This window comes from Gordionus sp. m RMFG-2023, chromosome 5 (genome assembly GCF_954871325.1).
Source record: "Gordionus sp. m RMFG-2023 chromosome 5, tfGorSpeb1-WG-v2, whole genome shotgun sequence".
Classification (NCBI taxonomy): domain Eukaryota; kingdom Metazoa; phylum Nematomorpha; class Gordioida; order Chordodea; family Parachordodidae; genus Gordionus; species Gordionus sp. m RMFG-2023.
The window spans coordinates 16,580,219-16,592,600 of NC_088779.1; the positions used below are offsets into that span (position 1 = coordinate 16,580,219).

Sequence of the window (12,382 nt, forward strand, 5' to 3'; positions counted from 1 at the left end):
ATCTTGTTTATTAATTGCTTGTCCATATTTAATTTCAATATGTATTAAATTAAAATAAATTTTATTATGTTTTACCGCCTTTTAAAATTGATTATTAACACTCCTTTCACTGTAAGTTATTTTAAATTTGTTATTTTTTGTTGTGTTATTTTTAGTTATGTTACTTTTTTATATTATTATAAAAATATTCATTTAAAACAAAGAGGAAATAATATATAAATGGAAAGAATCATAATATATATACATAATCTAATAATAATCAGAACAGAACTAAGAATAATTGGAACTAAGTATTAAAAAAAAATTTTTTAATTTGTAAGGCAAAATTTTCCTACCTAACCCCTCCCCCTCCCCCCCCCCCACCCTCACCTTTCCTATATATAAACTATGTATTCGAAAAAAATTGGTTATATATCATAAATGATTTTATTTTGAAATAAACTTGTTTGATGCACCTGTCACTGTTATTTCAATTGATATATTTTATTTTCAATTTTAGTCTTATTTTTTATTGTTAATTTTTAATAATTTTTTTATTTTAAATCAAACTTGATATATTTATAAATTTCGTTATTATTAAAATATCATAAATGTTTTAGTCATCATGAAAGAATGTGGCAAAATTTATTAAACATTCAAAAATATTATTTTTATATTTTATGATAAAAATTATAATTATTTAAATATTGAAAGACGCAATCTAGTGGATAGAATATTATTTTTTTTATTTTTATAAATAAAAAAAGGTTATGAGCTGATTTAATTTTATAAAAGTATTGAAGCTAAAATATCTAATATCTCAATTAATATTAGGAAAGTGAAAGCCCACTGGAATTTGATTTTAAATATAATACATAAATAAAGGAGTACTTATAGCCGAGCAATATTTAGTAATTAATAATTTATTTTGCAATTACAGTCAAGCGTTATTTAAATAATAAATAATTTATTACTTGGTTAGAGATATTTTCTTGCCGAGCGAATAGACCCACCGAAAATTATATAAAAAAACAACATACATTATTAAAAAAATAATAAGCCATCGAGAAAAGGCAGCAACCAAAAAATTAATATAATCATTAAATTAAATTATCTCAAAAAAATAATATAACACATCAAAATTAATCTCAGAAAAATATTTTTAAAAAATAATCTAAGTTCAATAAACTTTAACCTTCCAAAAAATTTATTTAAAAATTACTATAAGATCTCAAAATACACTAAAAATATTATTTAAAAAATAATATATCTAACAAAATCTATAAATTATAAAAAATAAATTTATAAATAATAAATTCCTCATAAATAAAATAAATTTATTAATTTGTAAAATAGAATACACTGCTTAATTTAACCAGATAATGTGTACATTGTCGAAATAACAAATCCCTGCCTACCACTATAACACATTGCCGAAAAAAATTAGATAATGTACACATTGCTGAAAATAACACATTGACGCTAACATATATATAAATATTAAAGCTCCTTTTAAAATAAAAATGAATATTTACAATAATTGATTATATATTTGAAATTACCATATGATGAAGCAGATTACATAATCAAACATTTCAATATTAATTTCAGTCCAATCATATGATTAGAAAGGCATTTTTTAGTAAATAATTAAAATAGAAGTAATCTATAAAGGAAATTATTTCTAAGTATTCAATTATTAAAATAATTTAGCCAAACCAAATCTGAATAACTAACTTCTCACCTGAGAATGTATTGCACTATTATTTTCAAAGAAATCTTTAATAGAAGGATAACTATTAAATGTCTTTAACGTATTTCTACTATATTTAAGATAATTTAAAACCCCCAGCTTAGTACTATTTGTATCATGAAACTTAAAAATGTCGATTTCATATTATGCAACTTTTAATAGGTAGTCAATATTACAAAAATGACGATGATATATCTGGTTGAATCAATTTTTTTGTGGTGGTGAAAAAAGTTAGTTTTACTCTATGCTGTTCTAGATATAATTCATATTCATTGAAAAGACCAAAATGATATCTCCAATTTATAATAATATGTTTCAAACAATATAATCTTAATCAAGCTTGTGCAAAGATATAATTCTTCCTAAACTTTATTTGTGTATTGTTTACATTAATAACCTAATCCTTTAATACCTTGAATGAAAAAAATGATAAGCAGGATGAAAAATCCTACGAGGTTGGGAAACAGGAATTTCTTTCTTTCTTTCTTTAGTTATATTAATTCAGATAAATGCAAATAAGATTGTTGTATATTACTATCAAGGGGATGTTGAACGAATCGGTATTTTTTTTTTCTGATTACACTTGACATAGGGCTGGGAACCAATCAGGGCTAATTAAATCATTCAAATTGTGCTTAAATATATGATATATTAAAATATATATAATAATGTATAGTAATTGGTTACTTTATAAATTTAAATCAGTTTTATTTTATAATGCAATTTAGGAAAAAAATTATTAAACATTTTAGATTATTGTCACGGAAGATAATGTCGGTAAATAGAACTTATTAAAATAATAATTAAAATTGGTTAAATTAAAATAAATCTTTGTAAAGTCCAATGTGATGTAGTAGAATGGGGTTGGTATATATTTAATATAGACGATGGCCTGATTTTAGCTAGGGTTTTTAGTAAGCATGATTGAGGTAACAATTGGAGACTAGATTGAAATAAAAAGAACTGAAAATAATAATCAGAATATATATAAACATTTAAATTAAATAATTTTATTATCATATTACATGTTCCAACATAATTATAAAATAATAAGACATATTAAAAGACAAAGGGTTAAAGCTAAATAAAAATTAAGAAAGAATACTTTCCCAAAAATTGGAAAGTGGTATAATATTCACAAAATCTTAATTATATATCATTTCCTTAATAATCATTAACATAGTCTGTAATCTTAAATAATATATTAATAATTCTTTTAATTTGAACAATATATTTTTCGTTTTCATCTAAATATTACAACAGGGTTTTGCTTCGTAAGACTAAATTTTACAATTGTTCAAATTTTTTTAAAGAAAAATATTATTTACTTATCAATTTATAATATATATATGGAATTAGCTTAAAAATAAGTTAAATAGTATATATATTGGGTTTAAAATATCTTAGCATGTGACTATTTACAGATATCTTGCACAATACCAAAATTTTACATATTTAAATGTCATATTTTATGATTTTTATATTAATTATCTATAAATGGTATATTAAATCAGCAAATTATTTTCCATGAAAATAACGGAATAATATTTATTATCCTAGAGAAATCGGTTTCTAAATTATAAATTATAACACAAAATATTTTGGTTATCAAACAAATCTTATAATAATTGTTGCTCTTTATTAACAATATAAAACCATGTGATTTTGTAAATTAAAAATCATGTACAGATCTGATAATATAAAATTATGCCAAGAAAAATTGGAATGCATCAAGTTTGATTTCTGAATTCCCTAAGAAAAAGTGGAATATTCGTTCAGTTCAAAGAGCTTTAAAGAGACTTGTGAGTTTGCTTTAATGAATTTTCGATATTGTTATATCCGCGGTAATGCATTCGCTAAAATATCTTAGAGGTAATCAACACTCGCGATAATGCATTGGTGATAATATTTTTCGCGGAAAAATTTTCGCGATATTGACGAGATACGGATGCTTATTCAAATTTGGTCTCGCGCAATCAGCCAATTTTCCTATCATTTGAAGGCTATTAACCACCAATAGTCATATCTAATAATAAATATTAGGTAAGAGTATGGAGGAAGGGTTTCGTTTGCCCGGGTATTTCTACAAATACATTTTAGCTATATTTAAAATAATTCAATGGAATTTTAGAGAGTCAATCTTTCCTATAAAAGTTTAATTATTCAAAAATGTCAAGTTGGATGAATTTTAGGTAAGATTATAATTTGTAAGCCAATTAACATTGTCTATTTTTTATTTTTTTATCTACCATATGATTGGTTGAATTTTTATTTATTTATTTTTTAAATATTTTTTTGTTCAATGATATTTTTATTATTTAAAACAATCGGTTGTTAATTTTTACACATATTTTTTTTAAATAAATTTTTTATAATTTTTAAATTTTAATATGTGATAATAAATGTTTAAAATATTTATTTGAAGATTATTTTTTTGTGGAACGGGGTTGATAGAGAAGCATATATACCCATTGAGCGTATTTGGCGTGACCTCAAAACAAGATGTTAAATCTGGGAGTCCTAGTTTATAAAAAGCAACATTAATTTATTTAAAGAAGAAAAAAAATATAAATCTCTTGAATATCTTTAAAAATATTCTAGAAAATATTATTCAAGTATTTCTTTTTATAAATATATAGAATATATATTTTGTTATACCTTTTTATAAATATATAGAAATATATTTTGTTATACCTTATTATATTTTAATTTGAAAAGTAAATTTTTTAATAAATCAAGTATTTAATCCTTTATTTTCAATTTTCAATTTTCAAATAATAAATAATATAAAGTATTAAAAAAACCGAAAATAAAATATTTTATGTTTTAATATATTTAAAAATGTTTAAAAAATATAAAATAATACTATAAAAAAAAAGAACGGAGATGGTGTGACGCAGGGAAACAAAAATGAAAAAAGGACGGATAGCTCTTTGGCTAGAAGACTACCATTGAAACTGATATAATTAGCTTTGAGAATCGCTATGGATAATCGTTGACGAAGAAAAAACCCTCTCGAGGTTCTTCTGAGAGTTTGCTGATTTGTGATCCTAAGTTTTTGAAAAATGCTAAGGCGAGTTTGCCGAAGGTGCCAAGAGTGGTTGATATGATTGGGTAGAAGCAATGATCGTTCATTATTTCTGTGTATTTAGAAGTTTTAAGTTGTTCCTTCTTGTCAAGGATGTTGATGGCGTGGTTGGATGGGGCCAAGGGGGTCAATACAGGAATAGTCCGATGCCAAAAGTTGGCCTCTCCTCCATGGGATTTGAGAGATCCCGTCAGGACGTTTACCGTCAGATCTAAAAAGACCCTGTGGTTCTAGAGTGGAAGGAATTTGGGCGGATTTCAGTGCATGTTGGATGATTGTATTACATTGCTTGTGTCTGATGAATCGTCCATTGCAGGAGCGACAATGTAAACTATGTCTACCCTTCGAGTCAACTGGCGAGTTGCACCCTGAGCAGATGTGAGGGTGAGTGATGGAACAATTTAGACGAATGCCGATGGCGTGGGTAAATTCATTGTTGGATAGTTGAAGCTGAAGATTGGTAGATGGGATGGCCTCAAGAAACTCATGTCCCGTACCATTGAGCAGGGAAGAGAATAGGGTGCGGTCGGTAGATTGCATGCTAGATAAGAGAGTTTCAACGCAGCAAGCAACCACTGGTGCATCCCAGTCTTTCTGTCTATGGGTTGTGGGGGGATGAGAATCAGCATTGATCCTTGTTTTCCAAATATCCATAGCCACGATTAAGGAAAGGTCTTTTTTAGAATTATGGGCGGTGGTTATTGACTTTGTCAAGAGACTACTCGATATGAAAGTAGTTATTGCTAAGTCATGTGGAGATCTGATGCCGAGACCACCAAATTTGGTTGGAAGAGTTGCTTGGGCCCAAGTGGTTTCATTGAATCTGATATTTACTATTTTTTCGGTTAAGTCCTTTATTCCTTTTTCGTAAGTTTGGAGAGGAATAGGATATTTAAAAATTGGTGTTAACCGAAGTGTGTAAAGAATCCTTTGTATAAAAATGAAAATTGTATGCTTAGATAATATGTAATTAGTAATTTATAAGTTAATAAATGAACATTGAGAAAGAATCGAAGCTATCTAAATTACAAATCTGCACGGCATCTTTATCCTTAAAGATTCTTTTTCCCATTTACCCTTCCCTTTAAATTTTATCATGTCCAACTCATTTTTATTTAGCTTTTTACAAAAAATGGCTGAATAATTTTCTATAATAAAAATATCATTCAACAAAAATATTTAAAAAAAATATATGGGTAAAAATTAACAATCAATGGTTTTCGATAATAAAAAAAAATATCATTCAACAAATATATATTTAATTAATAAATATATAAAATTCAACCAATTATATGACAGATAAATAAATAAAATATATTCAATTATAATTATGGCTTACAAACCATAATTAGAATTTTTAAAAATTAGTAATAGAGAAGAACCATCAAAAAGGTCTATCACGCCTCCTTATCGGGTTCATAGAGTTGGATATCGTTATAGCGAATTGCATGATAGATTAGATAAATATAAATTAAATTTGCAACTTTATAGTATATTAAAGTTATAGTAAGCCGAGCGATATTTAGTAATAAATGATTAATTACATCATTAGCCAGCTCAGCGATTTCCGCGTGATATTTTATAACTTATAATTTAAAATTAGGTTAGATAGTCCCAGGGGACCGACTTTTTGAACTGCTAAGATTCACATATCTCTTAATAAATGTTTGTAAAAGTAGAGTTGCAATGAGATTTACCTTCATTAAAAAAATCTTATATACGTTTCATTTTTTTGAAAAAAGCACAGTGAATTAATATATCCCCCCATACTTCATTCTTTATTTTTTAAAAATGTTCTAAAGAAAATGGTATTTCATATCTAAATGTCTATGAACAATAACTAATTTATTTATCAGAATTATTTTCTTATATTACCACTACCAGCATAATACCCAAAAATATAAAAAAAAGTATAAACCTCAATCAATGAATTAATGGATTATTGTTGTAATATTAATTATCTTGCCATATATTTTATCCTACATTATATATACTAAATAAACACAATTTTAAGGAATATGAAAACATGAAGGATTCTTTTAAATATGGTAAAAGAACTATTATTATTACATTAAAAATTTAATATAGAATATGATCAAAATATGCATGAATTTATTAGTACGGAATCTCCAAAAGATTTATTATATTTTTATCAAGCCATTTGCAAAGTAATAATCCAAAATCATATATTATATGTTAAAAAAAGTGATTTTCAAACCAAATTGAATTAGCGACAGAAAATTTAACAACGAGAATTTAAAATAAAAATGAAGGAAGTGGTTGATATGTGAATTAAAACTCGTCTTAAATTACTTATATTAAGAATTAAAAAATAAATAAAAGTAATTTTATAATACAATAAAATATGTTTATCTTTTTGTTGATATTTTTTAAGTAAAATATATTTATTACAGTTTTATAGCTTACATTCATGATGCTATATTTCTGATACTATCCATTTTTAGCATGTCAATTATTAGAACTTTCGCATCATAGCATTATTAGGGAGTGGGGAGGGGCATGGCCTTGAATCCCATAAAAAAATTGAAGAGTAACCTTTAAACTTTGAAATTTCTAAAATAGGTCATTTTGAAAATTTTAGCAAGGAGTATTTTGAAAATTTTTTAAAAAAGATTTTGAGCCTCCTGAGATTGTAAAGGCTAATAACGTTACTGTGTTGCACTATCAATATTTTTTCTTTATTACTTCCATCCTCGTAATTTTAAAACAAAAAAACTAATTTCATAACAATGTATCAATCAAATTGAATGAATAACAAAAAAGGCTTAAATTTTTTATATTACAATATTTTCCTCAAAATATAAAAAAAATAATTTAATTGCTCGGGAGTCAGAAGTATAGAGTGCTTGTGATATAAATATTTAATTTCCAAAGATAAATTATTGTATTTTACTAATTTACATATCGATTAATATTTCAAATTTTGAGCATTTGTAATGAAATAGTTTGATATATAAAAAAATATTGATATCTCGTTCTTAAAGAGAAATCATAGTGGATAGAGTGACGTTGCCAGGATTTTCAAAGGAGGGGGGGGGGAGTGGGGGAAGGTTTAAAATTTTATTTGGGCCGCGTTTTATTATTGGTATTTCGGTGGTCTTTATATAATCTCCCTTAAAATTCCCTGAACAAACCCTTATTTTAAAATTTGGCAATGCTTTATGCTCTATTAGTGTCTGACTTTAACCAGTATAGTAACCATTATAAAGGAAAAAATTACTAATAACAAGATTTTGACTAACTTAAGGATTAAAAAGTGACAATATCATTAATTCAGCAAATTATATCAATATTGTATTTAATTTATCCATTTGGTAGACAGTAGAAAAAAGAAAATTGCCTAAATAGTTATCGTGCTTAAATGTAAAATAAAAAAAACTATTTATCTGGCGTGTGCTAATATTTGATGCTGACTAGTACTTTCAATTCCTCACTCAAATATGAGAACCACAAAAATAAACGAAAGTTATAAACAATAAAACTACGACGTCACGCTCTAAGCGTGAAGTAAGCTTTTGGAAACATTAATTCTGAAACATCAAGAAGTACTTTATTAGTATATTTTATTGCTTAATTCTCTTTGGTAATTGGTAAGAGGAAAAGAATTTTAAAAAAAATCAAATTTAGAAGTTATAACTATCTGGCTTGCGTTTATTTAGTGCCTTATTAATTTTTTAATAAATTTCGCCAACTATTAAAAAAGTAACTGAATAATGAACCAAAAACTAACAATGATATAATGTCTTAAGAGTAAAGATAGCCAAACATCTGGTAGCATTATCTCGGAAATTTATGTCAATAATAAGTGCGTATTTAATACATCTTTACTGTTTCAACATGTTTAGTAGATAGATCTTTGGCAAAATAAAAAAAAATAGCCAACATTGATATCATGCCAGTAGGAAAATTATTGAAGCAATACAATATGTAAAGCATGATTAGTACTTACTAGTTCATTGATCAGTTTTTTTTCAGCTAATAAATAAAAACCAGTTATAAGCGAAATAAAAATTACAGCGAATCTTAGGTTGAATCTTAAATATCGAATTTTAAATTATCAAAAATCTTATTTCCCGATTCAAGATATCTTTAAATCTTATGATACTATGATCTTTATGGATGTTATTTTTTCTGCTCAATTTGTTTAATGAAATAATTAAAATCTCATTATTTAAATCGAGTTATATTTTAAAAATTTGATAAATCAGATATTAAGATACAGTTCTAACATAAAGTTTGCCAAACTTTTGACTAATCCTAAAGCTTAGGCGAATATGTAATGCTTAAAGAATACATTTTATTTGAATCTCCAATTCTGTAAACATTATAAAAATATAAAAGTTATTAACCAAATATGAAAATTACAAAAATTACATTTTAAAAAAAAATTTTCATGGGAGGGGGGGAGATATTAAAAAAAAACAATTATAGTGAATACTATAGAAAATTTCATTTATTGAGAATTATTTTGTAGAGAATCTCGTTTATAGAGAATAATTTTTTTATAATCTAATTTATAGAGACAATTATAGAGAATATCGTTTATAGAGAATCTTGTTTATAGAGAATTATTTTATGGGAAAAGATATATAGAGAATAATTTTATGGTATGATTTTATAGAGAATGATTTAATAGAATATGATTTATTTAAAAAATAAATTATCTGAAATAATTTTATTCTCAAATATTACCATTTACCGTCTAATTCAATATTTGAGATTCAGAACTCTCCAATTGTTATGGAATAAGCAAAATCTTACTCATAAACAGTTGGCGTATCCATAATTTTATTTTTGGACCTGTTTAAAAACTTGTTGTACTTAATAAACTTAATCAAATAAAATATAATAAAAAGAAATTAAAAATATATTAAAAAATTTGTAAAAGAGTATTATAAATTTTTTAAAACTAAAAATTCTCATTTGAATTTTACCCTTTAATCCGCTATGTCTCCTGTATTATAACTAATTTCCTTAAATCTAGAGAAGCCACTACTAGAATATGTATATGCATTACATTTTTGTGTAGATTTGTAGCGAAATATTCAATAAATCATTTAAATAAATTCTTAAAAAATTGAATAAAAACAATACAATATAAAAAATTTTTCTTAAGTTATTATTAATGCCCCGCATAGTCTTTGGAGATTTAAATACTATAGTAATAAATTAAAGCAATAATTAATTATCATTATTCATTATATTTTATTTCAATATTTTATTTATTTATTCTCTTATCAAATTTTGTTTGCCAACACATTTACAGTTAGGGTTACCGTTATTTAAAGAAAATTGTAACGGTTAGGTTACCATTACCCGGAGAAAAATAAGATAACAGTTACTTAAAAAATATAAGGGAAGTAATTTGTTACATAATTAAAATTGCAATAAAATTGGAAAAAGGAAACATGGAGAGGATCGGCACCCCTGTTTAAACTATAGAGAGAAAATGTATTTATAAAAAAATTCCTTTATTTCCTTTAAATTGATTGATATTTGTTCGAAAATATTGACACTATTTTTAATCTATGGGAAATTTTATGTTAGAATTTTAACTATTAGATTTAAAAATAAATTAAATATATAAAGTAACAAAAACAAATGTTATATAAGGTTATTCTTAAATTGTAATTTTTTTAATTTTCTCGGAAATATACAAATAATCTTGTTGGCCGATATAAACAACAGAATAATAGTATTGTATCTCATCCCGTAGATATAAATTTGTTAAAAGAATGAAGGGCATGTTTGAAGCTGCCAAATATAATCATTTACCACACGTTGATAGGAGCTTTATATTTCTTATGGTCGAAAAAATTAATCATAGATGATCATTGTGACCGCAATCGTATAATAAGAATTGTTCTCCATATTATTTATTTAATATTTAATAACAATTATTCGGTCAATTAAATTAACAGCGGACACCCTTCCTACTTGGCGTCTCTTTCTTTAATTTATTATTTTGATTAAGAAAGAATTCAGCATTATTCCCATATATCTGGTACAGGGACATAATCAAAGGGGGGCAGGAGGATTCCCCTCTTGCAATTTTGCCTGTTTTCGAATAAAAATTTCCTCCCTATAAACCTCTCAATTCCTCCTCTCAATAAAAAATTTATATAATGTATTATTGTACGGAAGAATTTGTAGAAAAATTAGTAAAAGTATATAAATTTTAAAAATAATGACTATGATTTCTTTAGAAATAAAGTACTCTCATATAAAAAGTCCTAAAATTATTTTTATTAATCTAATACAGCCTAAGATCTACAATAGGTATATCTAAAGACCTCCAATAAAATTGATGGTGGAAAACCCCATAATTGTGCCCCCCCCCCAACCCTTAGCAAAAGCGAATAAACCGTCTGGTACATCTGTATTATTAAAAAAATGCAACTCCGTTTTTTGTTTTTGCTCCTTCATTGCACTCCTAGTGAAGACATCTCCAATATATTATTTTGTTAGTTTTTTTTTACCTTTTGAAAAATAAATGAATCTAAAATTAATAATTGTTTGTTTTGATTGCCTTAAATAAATTCAGCCATTTAAATATTTTTAAAAATTTAGATTTCAAAATTAAATAATAAAATTTCTTATATTTATATATTTTTCCGACTATTTATATAAAATAAATGGTAAGATCTATTTTTAAATTTTTTAACTTTTTGATCCATTCCATGAAAAAAACTTTGAAAGGAAAAAGTAATTGTTAATTTAAATTTAAAAAAAATTTAGTTCAAAATTCAATAATAATTTTTCTTATATTTTATTGGAATATGTTAACGTCAATATGTTTTTTCCGGTAAACTGTTATTTTTTCAACTTCAAATCATGCTATATTTTTATAAAATAATTATTTTCACTTTATATATAAAAAATGTTTTTTTTAAAAAATTATGAATTATATTTGTTATTATGAAAATTTATTAACTTTTACTTATTTTTCTTTCAAATTATCTAATGATATATTGTATGAATTGGTGATGGAGATGAATTCCTCCTTTCCAACTCCTCGCCTGCGCTTATGAAAGACAAAGGTAAAAGTATATATATTTATATTTTAGATAAGAATCACCCAATTGCAAATTAATATATAACCCAGTTCAGAATTATATAATATAATTGAGCTGAGTATTATTTTTTTGTCATTAATCAACTCTATTAATTTACTACTAAATTGTAAATGTCTTCCAAAAAGAAATTCAAATATCAAAGCTGCATGCATAAATTTCGGTTAAAACGAACCCTCTCTATGCTAAATTAGGTAGTTGGCAGTATAAATGTAATATAAAACAAAAATAAAAATAGATACTGATATCTATCAATCCAAACTGATCGTGTAAATTATAAGAGCTAGGATATCAAAAGATTAAAATATATTTTTGAAAGTTCGGTTCAGATTCGGTTTACAAATTTTTTAAATGTTTAAGTTCCTTTTAAATTCTCTTAATAATATTATTTAATACGAATAAATAATTTGTATCAAGTTTAGTTGGCTAATAGCAATAGAAGTTGAGTTAATAGTTAATTATCTAACA

The 12,382-nt window shown here is 24.9% G+C and overlaps 1 protein-coding gene across 1 annotated transcript in view; it reads left to right on the forward strand.

Moving 5' to 3' along the window:
* Positions 1-12,382, forward strand: part of LOC135930211 (reticulocyte-binding protein 2-like) — a 102,098-nt gene that overhangs the window by 83,254 nt on the left and 6,462 nt on the right. Inside the window, exons 25-26 of the mRNA XM_065466992.1 lie at positions 6,835-6,868; positions 6,909-6,988. Coding sequence (XP_065323064.1) covers positions 6,835-6,868; positions 6,909-6,988 — 114 coding nt within the window. The remainder of the gene's footprint in view (positions 1-6,834; positions 6,869-6,908; positions 6,989-12,382) is intronic.